Source organism: Prunus mume, linkage group LG3, assembly GCF_029339155.1.
Source record: "Prunus mume cultivar Tortuosa linkage group LG3, ASM2933915v1, whole genome shotgun sequence".
NCBI lineage: Eukaryota > Viridiplantae > Streptophyta > Magnoliopsida > Rosales > Rosaceae > Prunus > Prunus mume.
Genome location: NC_142700.1, coordinates 19,417,112 through 19,437,173, shown reverse-complemented (window position 1 = coordinate 19,437,173; position 20,062 = coordinate 19,417,112). Strand labels below are relative to the sequence as shown.

At 42.2% G+C, this 20,062-nt stretch overlaps 1 protein-coding gene, 1 long non-coding RNA gene and 2 pseudogenes across 3 annotated transcripts; 2 read left to right on the top strand and 2 right to left on the bottom strand.

The window, feature by feature from the left end:
- Nucleotides 1–273: 273 nt before the first annotated feature.
- On the top strand, nt 274–3,563 carry LOC103326680 (cytochrome P450 71D9-like). Its single transcript, XM_089049109.1, has 2 exons — nt 274–1,258; nt 2,713–3,563. Exons 1-2 carry the CDS (start codon nt 350–352, stop codon nt 3,340–3,342), a joined length of 1,539 nt encoding a protein of 512 aa, XP_088905235.1. The 5' UTR covers nt 274–349; the 3' UTR covers nt 3,343–3,563.
- A 680-nt stretch (nt 3,564–4,243) lies between these two features.
- LOC103326710 (cytochrome P450 71D11-like) lies at nt 4,244–7,164 on the top strand (annotated as a pseudogene). The gene is made up of 2 exons (XR_016125508.1): nt 4,244–5,298; nt 6,423–7,164. The product of XR_016125508.1 is annotated as a cytochrome P450 71D11-like (transcript).
- LOC148919012 (uncharacterized) lies at nt 6,378–7,673 on the bottom strand. The gene is made up of 2 exons (XR_016125509.1): nt 7,450–7,673; nt 6,378–7,037 (listed from the first exon to the last, which is right to left on the bottom strand). It is a non-coding gene; the product is annotated as an uncharacterized LOC148919012 (long non-coding RNA).
- Nucleotides 7,674–7,960: 287 nt separating this feature from the next.
- On the bottom strand, nt 7,961–19,773 carry LOC148919011 (receptor-like serine/threonine-protein kinase SD1-8; annotated as a pseudogene).
- Between the last annotated feature and the right edge of the window lie 289 nt (nt 19,774–20,062).

Here is a 20,062-nt window from a genome sequence, read left to right as displayed (position 1 = left end):
AGATTTAGAACGCGTGCAATCTGACCAAAGCATTGATATTTTGTTTTGTATACTATTTATTTCAAGTAAATTGATTGCTCCAAAGCTACCTCTAATAAAATATTTATTTCAAGCAATAATACTAGACCTTAAGACAACTATCAAAGAACAACCATCCTCAGACAAATAGCTCTTAAATATTATTAATTAAAAGAAAAAGATACTAATCCGTTGAAAGAATCTTTGCATCAGAAAAAATAATAATAATAATTTAGGAAGAAGGTTGCTACATCATTTCTTATACATAGATGTCAAATGCATGAAGGATCACCAAAAGCCACTATAATCCAAAGTAACCTTTGTTTTCCACATGGAGATTCAGTGCCCTTCCTTCCAAGTCCTGTTAGCCTTCTTGCTCTTTATGATCATGGTACTGAAAATAGGGAAGATCAGAGGCAAAACCAAGTACTCAGCCTCAAATCTACCGCCAGGGCCATGGAAGCTACCCGTCATAGGAAACTTGCACCAGCTCGCTGGCTCTCTACCACATCATGGACTAAGGGACTTGGCCAAGAAATATGGACCGCTTATGCACCTAAAGCTTGGAGAAGTTTCCGCTGTAGTAGTTTCATCAGCAGAGTTTGCCAAAGAGGTGATGAAAACCCATGATCTTATCTTTGCATCCAGGCCCCAAGTCCTTGCCGCAAGGATCTTGTCTTACGGTTCTACAAACATTGCCTTTGCACCATATGGTGAATACTGGAGACAACTACGAAAAATTTGCACTATAGAGCTTTTAAGTGCAAAACGTGTTCGATCTTACCGACCTATTAGGGAAGAAGAGATACGGAATCTCATTAAATCGATTGCCTCAAGAGCAGGATCACCTATCAATCTTACACAGGAAATTTGCTCATCGGCATTTACCATCACTTCGAGAGCAGCCTTTGGTAAAAAGACCAGGGATCAAGAAAAATTCATATACATTATGAAGGAAGCTGCAAAGGCAGCATCTGGCTTCGCTCTTGCAGATGTTTTTCCTTCTGTCAGTTTGCTTCATCTCTTAAGTGGAATGAGGCCTAAACTTGAGAGGCTGCATAAGGAAGCTGACAGGATAATGGGAAACATCATCAAAGAACATCAAAGGGATATGGTCACTACAGAAATTGGCGAGGGTGAAGCAGAGGAAGACCTGGTAGATGTTCTCCTTAAATTTCATGAGCATGGAAATGAGCTTGAGCTTTCCCTAACTACTGAGAACATCAAAGCAGTTATCTTTGTAAGTACACACACTTTCCCTTGATATCATGCTTTAATAAGTCAAATCACTTTTTCAAATTTCAATTTTTTCCTTAATCTATGACATCAATCAACTATTATCTGCTTTGGTATCAAACCCTTTGGAGCCACACACCTTGGGATGGTTTAGTCTCTGATACAACATGTAATGATCTGCATCCACACGTAGTCAAATATTGTCTGGTTTGGACTTAACCCAACCTCACAAACTTAAATAGGCCACAAACTTTTGGAAATATAGATATGACACTTCACTTTTAACTTCACCAGGCATTGTGAGACTCAATAGTTGTGTCACCTCACCACATATTCCAATCACCTCGACCACATCAAGTAACCTTGGCTACCGTGGTGAAGGGATCTGGGGTCTCTGATGCAGTTCAACTAGAATTTTGCAGAGAATTGGGATTAGAATAACAAGATACAAGCTAAAAGAGAAGCTTTGACAGCTAACTCAATAGTTTTTTTTTATACAAACTTGGATTACAAGAGTTCTCCATACAACATACTTATAGGAGATAATCTCATACAGAAGATTAAAACCATATTTAATGACTGACAGCAAATCCTAGGTCCCAGCCCAACAAACGTAGAGTTCCCAAGTTATTTAATATACTCATCTTGAAACCTGACAGCATCTGTCTTGGCCTTATTCCTTGCTATGCTAGAATCATTAAGTGATTGGGCATTGGAAGTAGTTTCGCAAGCTGTCTCCACATGGCCCTCCATCAGTCTCAGCATACTGGTAATATTTTCTGGTTCTTGATGATCACAAAAGTACCATTTATTTCCTTCAACATTCATCCTTAGAAGAGTAACCATAGCACAAACTGCGTTGTAGACACACTACAAGTAGTGTAGTCACCAAAGATTCAAACAATGTTGGCAAAAACGCCAGAAAAAATATGGCTGGTCTTTTTCATCGACTTACCTCTACAGACATTGAAAAATTGAGCTATAATCTAGTTAAGCAAATTCAGCTAATCCCTTACATCCCCTTCAGCCATCCAAAGCTTCTACAACTAGTTCTTCAAGTACAATATGTTTTGTAAGGGAGAACATGGTGCCGTCTATATATCTTTTATTTGAAACCATATAACAATTTATCTAAAAAGCTGGTTAAAATTCTTCCTGCATTCTAATCATACATTATCTTAAACTGTTGATTGAAAGTCCAATGTGCAGCATTTTCATGATGAGTGATTTACCGATGAGAGTGTTTCACATGTGTCTATTGTTCTCCATAATCATTACCTGATATTTAAGACACTCTTAAGAGTCAACATTTATAACTTGTGAATGAGCTTACTTGGGTACATGAATAATGGTTTATTCTTTTAAGATTATTTATAATATTTTTCTACTTAGTTAGAATTTTTTGCAAATCATAGAGGAAACTAGCTTTTGATCATTTAATAAATTAATTACTTTCAGGATATTTTTGGTGCTGGGAGTGAGACATCATCTACAGCTGTGGATTGGGCAATAGTAGAAATGATAAGAAATCCAAGAGTAATGAACATGGCGCAGAATGAGGTGAGGGAAGTGTTTAATAGAAAAGGACAGGTAGATGAAACATGCATTAGAGAGATGAAATATTTGAACTTAGTTATCAAGGAGACACTGAGGTTACACCCCCCGGTTCCCCTGTTACTTCCAAGAGAATGCGGAGAGAAATGTGAGATTGATGGATATGAAATACCTGTGAAATCCAAGGTAATTGTGAATGCATGGGCAATTGGTAGAGATCCCAATTACTGGAATGAGCCTGAGAGCTTTAATCCCAATAGGTTCCTCGATAGCTCGATTGACTACAAGGGAACTAACTTTGAATATATCCCATTTGGTGCTGGAAGGAGAATGTGCCCTGGCGTGTCATTTGGTCTGGCAAACATTGAGCTCCCACTTGCATTGTTGTTATACCATTTTGATTGGAAACTCCCCAATGGGATGAAGCATGAGGACCTGGACATGACTGAGGCCTTTGGCGCTGCAGTCAAAAGAAAAGACGATCTGCACTTGATTCCCATTCCTTATCATCCTCCGCCTACGAAAATTCCCTAGTATAAGATGCTTAACTGTTTTATTTATCTGAGATAATCGTCGTTGTTTGTTTATGTTATCCCATGTTGTAAGAACTACAGGGCCTTGTGTCAGTATTTAATTAAGAACCATGCATATTAATGCATTTTCTATCATCATGAGCAAATTAGCAGAAACACAAACACCAAAACTGCATAATGAGATGAGAGTTTCCCACAACTCCATTTCGTAAATTTGCATGCCTAGTCAGTGCTGGGTTTGGATAATTTACTGTTCGTTTTGTTCTACTTTTCTGCTATTTTTGGTATATTAGGACTTCTCTTTTGTTTTTTCTTCTTTTTTTTTTTTTGGTTGATATCCTGATCTTAACCATAAAAAAAACACAGAGAACAATTTTATAGTCAATTACCAGAACAGAGGGCACTCGGTATAGGACTTCTGAACCAGAAAAATCACTCTGCAGCTTCAGTCTAACCACATAGGGATCCTGGAGGAGGACAGTGGTACCAAACACCCATCAATTTAGTCAAATGCCAGTGAGCTCCGCATACAGGCCGGTTTAGATTGTGCCATTTTGTGGCAAATTCTAGGCCAAAAGGCATCAAAACTTGTTTGAGCAAGCGGGGGCCCAAAAATGACATTCTCCCTAATGTCAATGGAGGCCACATATTTGCAACAAGGCCAAGGATATTGTATGGCACTGGAAAAGGTTTAGATTTTTAAAATTTTTTCATTAAGATGATTAAGGATAATAGTTAAGATAACACGAAGTTGGTTCACCTCTCTAAGGTTTATTTGTCAATACTATCAGTTACTATTTAAACTTACGTCACTTTTGAACTTAGCGATTTAACTTGCATGAAGTGGGACCCTACCAAACAAAAACCAACCATTTTCAGATAAGCTCTTCAACATTCTTAATTACAGGAAAGAGACATCAACCAGTTGGAAAAATCTTCGCATCAGAGAGAAAGAGAAGGAAGATTGCTACATCATATCTTATACATAGATGTAAAACGCATGCAGTTTCACCAAAAGCCACTATAATCCAAAGTAACCTTCATTTGCTCATGGAGATTCAATGCCCTTCCTTCCCAGCTCTGTTTGCCTTCGCTTTCTTTGTGATCATGATACTGAAAATAGGGAAGATCAGAGGCAAAACCAATCACTCTGCTTCAAATCTACCCCCAGGGCCATGGAAGCTACCCTTTATCGGAAACCTACACCAGCTCATCGGCTCTCTACCACATCATGGACTAAGAGACTTGGCCAAGAAATATGGACCCCTTATGCACCTCAAGCTTGGAGAAGTTTCCACTGTAGTAGTTTCATCAGCAGAGTTTGCTAAAGAGGTGATGAAAACCCATGATCTTATCTTTGCATCAAGGCCCCCATTCTTGCTGCAAAGATCTTGTCTTACGGCTCTACAAACATTGTTTTTGCACCATACGGTGAATACTGGAGATAACTACGAAAAATCTGCACTCTAGAGCTTTTAAGTGCAAAACGTGTTCGATCTTACCAACCTATTAGGGAAGAAGAGGTACGGAATCTCATTCAATGGATTGCCTCAAGAGCAGGATCACCTATCAATCTTACTCAGGAAAGTTACTCATCGACATATAGCGTCACTTCGCAAGTAGCCTTTGGTAAAAAAACCAGGGATCAGGAAAAGTTCATATACGTTGTGAAGGAACCTGTAAAGACATCGTCTGGCTTCGCTCTTGCGGATGTTTTTCCTTCTGTCAGTTTACTTAGCTCTTAAGTGGAATGAGGCCTAAACTTGAAAGGCTGCATAAAGAAGCTGACAGGATAATGGAAAACATCATCAAAGAACATCAAAGGGATATGGTAACTACATAATGTGTCGAGGGTGAAGCAGAGGAAGACCTGGTAGATGCTCTCCTTAAATTTCACGAGCATGGCAGTAGGCTTGAGTTTTCCCTAACTACTGACTACATGAAAGCTGTTATCTTCGTAAGTGCACGAACTTCCTCTTGATATCATGTTTTATTAACACTTGGTAACCCTGCATTTAACCTCACAATCTGGAATCTAGCCCTTTCGAACAAGGCTCTACTCATTTTCTATCATTTAATTTTCTAGCTTAGCTTTACACACATACACCACTATTTATAACTTGTAAAATAAACTTATATAGAATCACCAACAAAAAAAACTACACTGAACTGCAACAAGAGACGGCTAGAGAAGGCCTTTCCTGCGATGAGATTCCAGTAGCATGTTTTATATGCATAATATTTGTGGCAGTCTAACTTGAAATATTTTAGTCCTGCAACAAATTCTCGTCCAATTCCATTAAACAATACTCACTTTGATCACCCAAAACTTATGTGCTAGTATGCTGCGCACCAGGCATCCACATCTACAATCAGATGTTTTCTGCTGCGGACTTAACCCAGCCCTTAATTATTTAAAATAGTTCCAACGTGGGCGTACTCAACACATAGATGTTTGTGCTCATCTCACCCTATCCATCAATCATCTCACCATCTTGGCTATACATCTTCGAAGGATCTTGTGTCTCACTATCCACTCCCTTTAGAGCCACATACCTTCGGCTGGTTTAGACTCTGGTACAACCTGTAATGTCCCCACATAGTTGAGTATCGTTTGGTTTGGACTTAACTGAACCTCAGAAACTTAAAAGGCCTCAGACTATGGAAATACATATACCTCACCATGACACCATATCTTCGAATCACCTCGACCACCTCAAGTAATCTTGGCTACCATGGTGAATGGATCTTGGGTCTCAGCATATTGGTAATTATGCCCCCAATCAATTTATGCATTTTCTCAATAAGCACCTTTTATTGCCTTTAACATTCATCCTTAGAAGAGTAACCATAGCGAAAACAGGATAGTAGACACACCACAACAGGTGTAGTCTTTAATGATGAGAGTATTTCACGTGTCTGTTATTCTCCATAATCTGTCCCTGATATTTAAGGTACTCTTAACAGTGATTATTTATGTTGGGTTTAGGAGTACAGTTCTTTTTCTCTTTACTTAGAATTCTTTGACAATTCATAGAGAAAAACTAGTTTTTGATCATTTAATAAATTAATCACTTTCAGGATATGTTTTCTGCTGGGAGTGAGACATCAGCTACAGCTGTAGACTGGGCAATAACAGAAATGATAAAAACTCCAAGAGTAATGAAAACGGCACAGAATGAAGTGAGGGAAGTGTTTAATAGAAAAGGACAGATAGATGAAACATGCATTGGAGAAATGAAATATTTGAACTTGGTTATCAAGGAGACACTCAGGTTACACCCCCCGGCTCCCCTGTTACTTCCAAGAGAATGCGGAGAGAAATGCGAGATTGATGGATACGAAGTACCTGTGAAATCCAAGGTAATTGTGAATGCATGGGCAATTCGTAGAGATCCCAATTACTGGAATGTGCCTGAGCGCTTTAATCCCAATAGGTTCCTCGATAGCTCGATTGACTGCAAGGGAACAAACTTTGAATATATCCCATTTGGTGCTGGAAGGAGAATATGCCAGGCATATCATACGGTCTTGCCAACGTTGAACTTCCACTTGCATTCTTGTTATACCATTTTGACTGGAAACTCCCCACCGGGATGAAGCATGAAGACCTGGACATGACTGAGGCCTTCGGCAATGCTGTCCGAAGAAAACAAGATCTGCACTTGATTCCCATTTCGTATCATCCACCGCCTACTGAAAAATCCAAACTATGAGATAACTGTTTGTATTTATTCCAGAGTAATCGTTGTTGGCTTATGTTATCCAATGTTGTAAGAACTACAATGCCTAGTCAGTGTATAAAATCAAAGACTTGTGCAAATCCAATTGAGTTAAGAACCATGCACATTAATGCGTTTTCTATTATCATGAACATATCTGAAGAAACACATATACCATGCTCATTCGGAGAATTAAATGAACAGGGAGAGCTGAATATTTGCACAAAATGGAAATTCCCAAAACTCAATTTCGTAGGTCTACATGCCTAATCAGTGCTGGGTTTGGATATTTTAGGGTTCTATTTGTTCTATTTTTCTGATTTTTTTGGTATTTTGGTTAACCGGAAGAAAAAAAAAACAATAAGAACAATATTATAGTCAATTACCAGAACAGAGGAGGCACGCGGCGTAGCTGCTAAACCAGGAAAATCACTCTGCAGTTTCACTCTCTAACCACATGGGGATTTTGGAGGACAGTGGTCAGTGGGCTCTGCATATTTTCCGGTTTAGAATTTGTACCATTTTGTTGGAAATTCACTGCCAAAAGGCTTCAAAACTTATTTGAGCAAGCGGGTTTTGTTGTGTTACAAAAGTTAAGGAATTTTGGTGAAAGTGGTGAGCATTTTTGTAACAGACAAAAATTTTTGGGATTTATTTTTTGAATGGACTTGCATTTCAAGGCTTTCTAATTAAATTTTTGGAGTCCAAAACAAGAAGAAAAAGAATGGAAATATTTTTTTCCTCGATCACATGAGCTAAATTACTCGAGTCGTAAATTAGTTAACCACTTAAGTTACTAACCCCCTACCACCCAATATTATTATTTCACTGCCCTCCAAATGGAGGTTTTTATTGTTTTGGGTTGATTCGGTAACATTTCAAGCTAGCAAGAATATATCTTCAAAGTTGATCCATATATAGATAAAAAAATTTACATTAAAATGTATAACTTTGATCAATCAGAAAATTGGGATTTTGTAAGATATACAAACATGATTTGATGAGGTGATAGCTTTCACTGCCTACCTACCATCCAGCATTGTGACTGTTACGTGGTTTACAGTGTAGGATTGGTCTTGCTTGCTGATGAGTATATTTTATATTATATTTTTAACCTCATTCTTAGTACATTTTGGTTAATATTTTGGAAGAATTTTGATACTTTGAATTATATTTCCAATATAGGACTTTCGACTTCCTTTGGAGCAAAACATAATCAAATGGACAAATTTTGGAGTAATTCAGTTGGAGGACGTTCGTGAGTCACTTGGCTTGATCGTATCAAAATTTCAGACTTTTCTACCAAGCGATTATTTTCTGGAGATAAAATAAAGGAGCAGTGCGCGGTTTGGAATAGTGACGTTTTGGGCTTTTATTGCGTTTTTGGAGCCCGAGATGACCACGGATGGGTTCGTGGCCTTCTGGAGAAGTGTTTGGAATATTTTTATCTTTAAAACAAGCTATCTTGGGCCAGATTTGGAGGAGATTTGAGACCAAAATATGGCTGGGCAGATTGTGGGCAGATTCTCCTAATCCAATTTGGACTTTATTTCCTAGTCTTTTTTTATTTTAACTTAGTTTCCTTGTGGGGATTGGGTAGCTAGGTTTTAGGAGGTATTTAAGCTCCTTTTCACAGAAATTTGAAGGACTCCCTTTTGACTTCTTTTTGGCTTTTGGAGCAATTGCTAGGGTTTTGAATTTTCACGATTTTCAGGTGTTTTCATTCTTATTCTTCTTAATGATATTTTATTGGATTTCAATTATGAGTATGCGTAACTAAATCTCTTTTGCTAGGGTGAAGCCTTGAGCCTTAGCATGAATATGTGATTTTTATTTAATTGCTTATGATTGAGTGTATGCATGCTTTGAATTGTTAATCACTTGCCAGAGGAAGAATCTATTTCAAGTGGATTTGTATTCCTTTCTAGGCAAAAACCGGCTGAGGCATTGTTGCAGTTTCACTACTCAACATTAGAACCACAGACGACATTGTAGGCCTATCTTCCGCGCGCTCTTGGACTCATAAAAGTCCAACTTGCATGCATCTCAACACCTTGGATGGGGGAATACGAATCCCCAACGGATGGATCAATTATTTCCAACCCCTTTCCTTCTGTCCATAGCTTCCAAGCCTACAAAAGTTCCAAATCATTTTTTCTGTTAGCAGTGAATCTAGTGATGCATAGGCATGAAATGAAATGAAATATAAAGTTTTTTTCTTAGATTGTGCCTTTTTTACTTACATGTCCTAGGAGGTTTAGCTCATTGTTTGAGTAATAAAATCCCCTGTTCTTTTTACCATTAATGATCTCCAACACTAGAACACCGAAACTAAAGACATCAAACTTGATCGAGAAGAGCCTGTCCATGACATATTCAAGAGACATATATCCACTACAGACTGCCAATAAAGTGAAATCAGCATACATGGGCAGAAAAATAGAAAGCTTATTGTATATGCAGGGCATTGGTACTTACTATGTTCCCACAACTCTTCTGGTATTGGCTTCTGTCTGAGTCCCTACCAAATATTCTAGCCATTCCAAAGTCCGAAATCTTTGGGGTCAATTCTCCATCAAGCAAAATATTACTTGCCTTGAGATCCTGATGAATAATTCTAAATCTAGAATCCTGGTGAAGATAAAGAAGTCCTCAAGCAATCCCACAAATAATTTCTAAACGCTTTTGCCAATCCAGCATAGACCTTTTTGCTTGACCTGTAACAGTTATCAATCATCAACTTTTTTTAGTTCCATCTCAAGCTTGGTTATTAAACTAAGATGTAGTTGAGCAAGGCACTCACTGAACAAAACAAAATCCAGGCTTTTGTTCTCCATGTATGTGTGAGCAAATTTCACCACGAGAATATTCGATTGGAAAGATTCCCCTTTCTTCTTTGCCGCCTCCTTCTCCCTGCAAAATAGAACCAATAAGAGGACCACACCCGAGGGGTGTTGGCCAAAGGCCCTCCGATGCCTAAATTAGTTCAATTGAATCATATAGAAAACAATAGCTAATAGGGTACGGAGATGTGTTTATGGTGTAAACCAGGGGGCCGGAGCCTTACGTAAAAGAGAGAGAGAAAGGAGGTGGCTAGGACTTGAGAGGAATTTTCTGCAAAGTTTCAATAGGGATTTCAGACGTACCTTAACCCTTGTGTGTGGCTATCTTTTTATAGTGGTCTTGGAGGCTAAGGTTTCAGAGGAATAATTTCGTAGATGGGTAACTCCCAATTAAATTGAGTAACTCCCAATTAGGTTGAGTAATTCCCAATTAGGTCAAATAATCTCCAAATGGAATGAATTATTTGCTGGGGTCTAATTTAATTCGGTTCCCACAAATGCCCCCCCTTACGCATGGTGGCATGTAGGAGATGTGAATTATCATTGGGCTGTCCAGCTGTAACTAGGCTTCCTTGTTGGATTTGGACTCCTTTTACAGATTGGGTTCCCAATTGGAGTGAGCTTTTGACTGTTCTTGGAGTTGGGTTCCCAGTAGGAATGGGCTTGCGATTCCTTCTTGACCTAGAATGCCTAACCTGTGTAAATGCAGGGCTTCTCTTCACTCTTCTTCACATCGCAAACTTAACTTCTCTACTTTCTAGCTTGAAAGAGATCTTGGAGAATTTGTACTGTTTGTCGAAGAGAGGAGTCGCCGTGCATCCCAAGGTAAATCGAGCACACATATTTCTTTTTCTTCATCTTTTCTTCTTTTTGCGACAAAGGTCACTGGGAAGTCCAATAGTTGTCGCTCATGACATCTGACGGTTGGCGGTGGGCGCAATGTGGTGAGGCGGTGCGCAGATGGACCATGGTGCCATCGCAGTCCGGCCGAGCATGTTGCGCCTCGTGCTTTGCGTGCCTCATCAACTAAGTGGGTATCCGGAGGAAGTTGGTGGTCCGCCCGCCTGTGATATTGAGAGATGGAAGCATAATGGTCGCACTTGGATGATCTCGCTAGGCAAGAGGAGTGTTCTACCGACTCCTTCAAAAAGGAAGGTGATGTCAAGTCTTCAAGAAATGAAGCTGGAATTCAGCGAAATATGCGTCCCCGTTGAGGAAGAAGCCAAAGATCCCTTCTGAGAAGACTTAAGTAAGAGCTGTTTCATCATCATCTGTTATGGTTAAACATCTTATTTGTGTAGATAGTAGGAAGGTTGGTGGTATGCGCGATGTTAGAGGTGCTCTACCCGAGCCTCATCTGACAAGCTTGAAAACAATGATCCGCTTCTGGAACAGCTCATGCCCTATCTCGTTCTGCAGTGTCAAAGAGATGCAAATATTCCTCTTTGAAGTTCGAGTTATGCATCATCAAGTGATGAAGATTGAAGCGGAAGTCCTGCTCATGATCTAGCTCGAGTCACGAGCATCAAGCGTGGAGGTGATTCAGCATCATTGACTTCATTGGAGGTTGAGGATTGTGGCAGCTAAGAAGACGAGAGAGTCATCTCCTGGTGAATGTCTCTTCTACAACATCGGTTGATCCCAAGATGGACAAATCCAGCCTACTGGGGATGCAGGTGTGTGATCTGCTGAAGACGAACCTCTGTCAAGCCCGTCTGAGCCCGCCGCTTGTTTCAAGCTAGTTTATCTGAGATAGTCTCAAGTCTTTTCTTGGAAAAACAAAGAAAGCTACATTTCATCTACTTTAAAAATGATTGGTTCTTCTGTGAATATGGAATGAGCTGAGTGGTCGAAGAGGCTATAGCTAAAGAGGATGAAGCAGAGGAGGATGCAATGAGATGAGGTAGTGGTGGACGCGTCACGAATCAGCGGTGAAGGCTGAGAGATGGGTGATCGAGTGACGCCTTGAAGAGGTTGTATATTAGGGATCTCCTGCTGGCGTCTCGGAGTAAATGAAGACTCATTTATTTATTTTCAGCTTTTGTAGTTTGCTTTCTTGTTTAAAATAATTGGTCTCATTTGACCTTTTTTTTTTTGTTGAACTTGGCCGGTTGGTCATCTTATTATGGAAATTTTAGTTATTACTTTCAACTTTCAATTTGCATATCGACTTGTGAACTATTTAAGTAACCAGCCTGTGTTTTGATTGCACATCTTCTTCGGAGATTTATGAGTGCCAGGGTCCCCCTTGAAGGACTCCGGGCGTGCTATGCATATCCCTTAGGATGATTCTCCTTAGAAAGTTGGCGAGTGCCAAGGTCCCCTTAAAGGACTCGAGCGTGTTCTGCTCATCCCTTAGGATGCCTTGGTCGTCGCCTGCGTCTCCCAAAGACGCGATTATGGGCAATTATGTGACTATCTCCTCTCTTAGAAAACGGATAGGAACCTGGATACTTCTCGCAGAAGGCATGAAGACCTCCTTTTAAGAAATTACTAGCACACCTGCGTCTCCCTTAGGATGCTTTTTATGGGTGTATCTCCGAAGGGACGCTCGTCGCCTTGCGTCTCCTTAGGACGCTCCTTATGGGCAATTGTGTGACTATCCTGCCTCCCTTAGGAAGCAGATAGGAACTCAATACTTCTCCGCATGAGGCATGGAGACCTTATTTTAAGAAATTCCTAGCGCACCTGCGTCTCCCTTAGGACGTTTTTTAAAGGTTGCGCTCTCGAAGGGACGCTCAGTCGTCTCCTACATCTCCCAAGGGCCGCTAATGGGCAATCAGATGACTATCCTACCTCCCTTAGGAAAGCAGAGAGGAACTGGATACCTCCCTTAGGAAATTCTGTCCCGCCTGCATCTCTCTTGGACACTTCTTATGGGCTGCATTTCCGAAGGACGCTTATGGTCATTGCCTGTGTCTCCGAAGGACGTTGCTTATAGGCAAGCGCTTTACGGTGATCTGCTTGCCAATGAACGTGAGCCATTATCGGTAACCAGCGACTGTGGCAGCCAAACCGGCAGATGATGTTTCTTTAGATGACTCGCTCTACATCGGCTTCTTTTGTATAGGATAGAGCTTCGACCTCGATCCATTTAGTAAAGTAGTCGGTGGGGCAGGTGGCAAGGGACCCACTAGGTCGATGGCCTATTGCATGAATGGTCATGGATTGTTTTGCGGATGGTAAACTTCGGCAGGCAGGTTATGGATCGGCTTGTATCGTTGGTAGCGATCACATTTCTTGACATATTCGGTGAAATCATGTCGCATGGTAGGCCAGAAGTAGCCTATGTTTAAAGCCTTCTGGGAGAGTGACCTGCCCCCAGAGTGGTTGTCACACTCGCCGTCATGAATTTTGCAAAGAACCTCAAGTGTTTGAGGGTACTTTATGCAGGTAAGATGAGGGCCGGAGTATGATCTGCGGATGAGCTTGTCACCATGCATGTAGTATCTCGCGGCCTTCTGCTGGACCTTTCTAGCTTCGGACTTGTCCGATGACAGGTTTCCATTCATCAAGTAGTCGATGATAGGGTCTTGCCAAATGGGGTCCTCGTCGATCTGCATCGTGTCGATCGGCTCTATTTCTTCAATGCTTGACTAGTCAAGGTGTTCGACCAGGATGGAGCGTCTGAACTAGTTGTCCAGCTGACCCTAGGCTTGCTAATGCGTCGCATGCGCGTTCTTTGCCCGGGACATTTGTTGGATGGTGAAAGTAGGAAACGCTTTCAACAACTCTTGAACTTTTTCAAGGTAGAATATCATCCTTAGGTGCTTTGCCGTGTATTCACCTGACGCTTGATTCATGATCAATCGGGAATCGAGTAGATGGCTAGCTTCGGATTGCGAGTTCCTTTGCCAGCGCGGCGAATAATGCCTCGTATTCGCCTTTTGTTTGAGGTCGGAAAGCCAGCGTGATAGCTTGCTCTAACAAGGTTCCATATAGGGTGATGATGACGACACGTGCTCCAGCTTCCTTTTGGTTCAATGCTCCGTTTACGTGCAACTACCACATGTCTGGGTTGGCTAGGTTCGCAGAGGTTCGTCGCTTTCGAACTTTCCTTCTTTTGTTGACCGACTTCTCTTCTTGGCTAATGGGGTGAATTCTGCAATGAAGTTTGCTAAAGCCTGAGCTTTTATTGCAGCTTTTAGCCGGTACAGGAGGTCATATTGGCTTAGCTCTATAGCCCACTTCATGAGTCGCTGAGAAGCGTTAGGGCTGTGGATGATTGATCTCAAAGGAAAGTCGGTCATGACGATGACTCGGTGAGCTTGGTAATAGGATCGCAGACTTTCTACAAGGGCCAAAATGAGCTTCTCCAATTTGTAGCGAGTTTCTGCATCGAGGAGATCTTTTGGCGTGTAGAATACGGATGTTAGGCCCCCACTCTTCTCGGATGAGAGCTAAGCTTACGGTACCGAGTTGGACACTGCTAGGTACACGAACAAATCTTCACAGGAACGGGCTTTGAGAGCAAGAGAGGTGAAGTGAGGTAAGTCTTGGATTCTGGAAAGCTACTTCACACTCTTCATCCCATTTGTCTCTTTGTCCTTTCTTCAAAGCTTTGAAGAATGGTCTGCATTTGTCGGTAGATCTCGAGAGGAATCAGTTGAGGGCTGCTACTCTACCCGTCAAACTTTGTATTTCCTTCACTATGGAAGGTGACTTCATCTTGAGAATGGCTTTGATTTGACTTGGGTGTGCCTCTATACCTCTTAGTGTGACTAAGTATCCTAAGAATCGGCCAGAGGATACACCAAACGTGCATTTACTTGGATTCAACTTCATGCGATATTGGCAGAGTATGCTGAATGCCTCGGCGAGGTTTTTGAGGTGATTTGCACATTTTGGGGCCTCGACCAGCATGTCGTCCATGTATACCTCCGTAGTTTTATCGATCTGCTCCTTGAAGATTTTATTCACAAGCCTTTGATAAGTTGCTCCTGCGTTCTTCAGCCCAAAATGCATGACCTTGTAGCTGTAGGTCCCTCTCTCGATGATGAAAGAAGTTTTCGCCTTGTCATCCTCGTGCATCAAGATTTGGTTATAGCCGGAGTGAGCGTCCATGAAGTGAGCGATTGCGGTGGAATCCACGAGTTGGTCGATTCTCGGCAATGGGAAGTTGTCTTTAGGCATGCTTTGTTGAGGTGCAGTAATCGACGCAGACTCTCCACTTTCCCTTCTCTTGTTTTGCCACCACAACATTGGCAAACCACTGATAGGAGACCTCTTGATGAAGCCGGCGGCTAGAAGTTTGTCAATCTCGGCCGATGATAGAGACTTCGCTCGGGTGCGGTTGCGTCTCTTCTGCGCCAGCGGCTTGCGGCGGGTTGACATGGAGTCGGTGATGATGTTTAGGTCGATGCCGGCATGTCCGACGGCGACCATGCAAACATGTCTTTGTTATTCTAGAGGAAAGTGGTCAGCTCCACCTTCTCTTCTGAGCTTAAGCGAGAGCAGATCCGCGCTTTCTGTTTGGTGGTCGGGATTCAAGGGTATTAGCTAGATGTCCTCTTCGGTTTCCATCCTTCTTTAGGAGAGACCTCTATACGGTTTTCCTTGGCTTGGTCATGGCACTTTGGTTGCTATAAGAGAGCAAGATTCGGTTGTTCAACCTCATTTGGATCTGCCTGGCTCATAAGGATGAATCGCGCTTGTTTGCTTTTTCTTCAGCCTTGGCGGAGCATTTCCTCTCCATTGCTCGATCGCTGTTGATTTGGCCGACACGCCCTGTGAATTAGGTAACTGGATTTTCGATGTGTGGCGGAGGTGACGGCGTTGATCTTGTCAATCCATGGTACGCCAGGATGCCGTTGTAGGTGAGACCTCATTAATGACTATGAATGTTTGTGAACCGATTACAGGTGGGGAGTAGATGTCGAGGTTTATTGTGCCCACGGTGACCGTCATTGCACCATTCAAGCCGGTCAGCGATTTGACTATTTTGTTGATCATTGTCTCCAAGCCCATCTGCCGGATGACCGCCGATTGTAGGATATTAGCCTTTGCCCTTATCTGCCTGGATCCGATCGACCATGGCCTAGGCGATTTGAATCTCGATGACAAGGGCATCGTTATGCGGCAAGTCGAGGTCAATCAGATCTTTCTTTTAGAAGCCGATCACAGGATCGTCTTCTGCTGGTGGAAGGTTGGTCGAGATTTGGGAGATCATAATGACATATTTGATCTTCCTCTTCTTTTCCTTGCTAGTCGGCCCAGACTCCTCGGAGTCGGCTAGGATCGTGTTAATCCTTATAACCTTCTAGGTGGCTCCCTGGAGGTGTCACGATCTTCAATCCGCTAGATGGCTGCTTCGCAATGAATTCATGCGCGTGAGCTCCTCACGAGTTCTTCAAGGTGCGTTTTCCAAGTGGAGCAGTTGTTCGTAGTGTGCCGATGCGTCCCATGGAATGCACAATATTTGCTAGCATCCATCTTGTCCGGATTTCCTTTCAAGGGTGGTGGTCTTCTTATCCAAGGTTTGTTCTTCACTTGGGCTAAGATTTGATGTATGGGGATGGTGAACTTGGTGTAGTTCTCTCCAGCTGCAGCGTCTCGTTGTGGGTGTGACCTGCGTTTGTCCTTGTTCCTGTTGCTAAACCTGTCGCTTCTTTGGCATGCCTAATAGTTGGCTGATCTTCCCGCTTAGTAGACTTTTTGCCCCGATTCGATCTTCATCATAGAGCGCATAGCGTTCCGTGGTCGCGTAGACCTCTATTAGAGTCCGGCTGGGAGTGATAGTCAGCTCCCGGTACAAGTTGTGTTAAGCTAGAAGGCCTTTCTTGAAAGCAGATGACGCGATTCGGTTGTCACATCCTATAATGTTGGCCTTTTCTACTTTGAATCTCTTGATGTAATCTCGAAGGGAGTCATCAAACTTCTTGCACAGGTTGTACAGGTGGTCGGGTTCTTCTTGACCGTTCGGTAAGAGGTGTATTCTTTGATGAAGACGTAAGCCAGACTCTTTGAACTGATTGACCCGGATGGTAGGGTGTGGAACCAGTCTTGGGCTGCTCCTCACAAGGTCATTACAAATACCTTGCACATTAGCGCGTCGTCAGCCTTGTGGAGGATTATGACACTTTTGAAGTGTTTTAGGTGGCTCTCGGGATCGAAATCCCTTTGAAGTGTGTAAACGAAGGCGTTGAGAATTGCTTCGAGGGAGCAGCCTGCTCGATTTCAAGGGTGAAAGGTGTAAAGTTCACCTAGTCCATCTCCTTAAGTAGTGCATCTTCGAGTTCCCGTCGGTCTTCAAGTCTCGAAGTCGATTGTTCCCAAGCTTCTCGACATCTTCCGCACGCATTGCTGGTCGATCACGTTGGCGACCTTCACGATTTGGGCAATGCTGATTGACCTCCTCGTTGATCTACTACGGTCGACCTTCTCGCTTGCTCTGCCTAGGAGGCGTGTTGGTGGATTGCACCTACGAAGGATTTTCTGTAGCTTGCCAACGAGAATCAACTCTTTGAGAGTGAGTAGTAGAGTGTCTTTCCTCATAGTCCTCATTGTGAGGGTTATCCAGGTGACCACCCTGGGGGCCTAACCTTTCGTGAATGCTCCTCTACGAGTGAACAACTGAGCGCCTTTCTTCACGATCTTACTGCGATGGTTGTTTGGCTGACCTCCTTGGGGCCCTAGCCTTTGATGTACATTTCCTTGCAGACCAAGGTGGGCGCGGACGTCAAGTCATGAGCCTAGCCATTCGCGCACGTTGTTCCTTAAGCTTAATCTTCTCTGAGTGTGGCTTGCAGATGCTTGCGACATGTCGGCCGGCTGATCATGTTGTTGTCCCTCTCCTTGTCTACTCACTCCTGCTTGACCTGCTTGGTACCCGTCAAGCTGCCCACCGGTGCGTTCGTCCATCCTTCTCTCTTCGCCCGGTTGTCCAAGGCCAAGGTTTTGAGCTAAGCTTATTTGGTTAAGGAGTTGCCTCATCATATTGCTTTGGTCGTCCATTCTCTGACCTAACTGATCAACTCGGTGAGGTCTACTTGAGTTCGTGGATTGGGAGGAGAGAAGTGCGTGGAGCCTAATTGCACACGGGCTAGGGTTTTAATGGAGTTGTACGCAGGAGCTGCGTCGAGCTTGAAGGCAATGGAGGGAACGCGAAGTTGCTCCAAGATCGGACCTAAGTCGGTGGTGGTAACGAGCCCACCTTGATGGGAGGTTCCACCATGTCCGGCGGCGGCGGCCGGTGCGATGGTGAAAGGTGGTGGTGCCACCATGTCAATCGCTGGATCGTGGGTGGAGTGGCTTTGGGCCGTCGTGGATTTAGCCATCACGGCGGCTTTGCCTCGCGTCTTCTTGCTTCCAACCATGGTTCTTTGGAAGGCTTCTGTGGATTGGAAAATAGGAGGAACGGATTCCTTGAGCACGTGTTGAGTATAACTCGTGCTCTCAATGAAAGCACCAATTTGTGTCAACAAATTTCCCCACGAGGATATTCGATTGGAAAGATTCCCCTTTCTTCTTTGCCGCCTCCTTCTCCTTGCAAAATAGAACCAATAAGAGGACCACACCCGGGGGGTGTTGGCCAAAGGCCCTCCGATGCCTAAATTAGTTCAATTGAATCGTATAGAAAACAATAGCTAATAGGGTACGGAGATGTGTTTATGGCGTAAACCGGGCGACCGGAGCCTTATGTAAAAGAGAGAGAGAAAGGAGGTGGCTAGGGTTTGAGATGAATTTTCTGCTGAGTTTCAGTAGGGATTTCAGACGTATCTCAACCCTTGTGTATGGCTATCTTTTTATAGTGGTCTTGGAGGCTAAGGTTTCAGAGGAATAATTCTGTAGATGGAAAGGAATTATTCCTCCCGTATTTGGAATTGATTTGATTAATTAGGGATTTGATTTATTAGGGTAAATCAAATCCCTAATTGTGGTAGGTATCAAATCAATTCCTAATTTGATTAGGTAACTCCTCATTTAATTGGGAATTGTGGTATGAATAAAATCAATTCTCTATTTAATTAGGTAACTTTCAATTTAATTGAGTAACTCCCAATTAAATTGAGTAACTCCCAATTAGGTTGAGTAATTCCCAAATTATGTCAAATAATCCCAAAATGGAAGGAATTATTTGACCTAGGGTCTGATTTAATTCGGTTCCCACAATGCACTCATAAATCAACATCTTTTCATCCATATCAATGCAACAACCAAATAGTCGGACAAGATTTCGGTGCTGAAGCCTTGCGATTAACTTCACTGAGTTTTTGAATTCTTCCGTTCCCTGTCCAGAGTTCTTCTAAAGTCTCTTGATAGCAACTACTTCACCTTCTACCAACATACCCTGCAATTGGATTAACCACATTACTAAATCTGTCCCAAGTTGCTTCTGCAATTTGTTTGATGTATGAATGATCGGGTGATTGATTTTAAACAAATTTTTCTTACCTTGTAAACACAACCAAAACCACCCTGTCCCAGTTGATTTTCATCAGAAAATTTATCCTACAATGCTAAAATCAAGCAATGGCAACTCTAGCTCATCATTGCCCCTTTCACTTGAGTAGCTCTCCTTCTTACTTGTGATAACAACCCCATTGACCAGAAAATCCTGGCTTCTTTCAATAGGACCTGTTCATAAGTATGCAAAAAACTTGTACCTCAATATCTAACTTTTAAGCTCCATGGTTGAATGGGGAGTGATTGGCTGGTATAGGGTACCAATCTACAATACATGATACATTGTCGATGTTTGGCAAGATATTTGATCGACATTGTCAAATATCAACAGTGTACTAGAGACTGTAAATTGGTACCCGTTCCAAATAATCTTTCCGGTTGTTGAGTATATAGAAGTTACTTGGTAGTACCTTTTTGTTCTATTCTTCCTCGGTTCATAATAGCTAATTTCCTCTTCCATACAAAACAGATAGCAAGTCATGCTAGAAGAACATTACTGTACATTTTTAGTGATCATATTTGATGTTCTTTGTTAACGAAATTGTAGAGCACAAAATCGTAGCAAAATAGTGTAGTGGTAAGTGAGTATCGTTCCGCAGAGACTAAGACTAATTAACTAAGTATTGATTATGATTAATCCTAAACTTTATTTGGATGTTCGAATGATGAGGCTTTGATTAACAAGAATGAACTAACATAAACAATAATAAAATTCAGCAAACACTGATGGTATGAGCACTAGGGTTCCGAT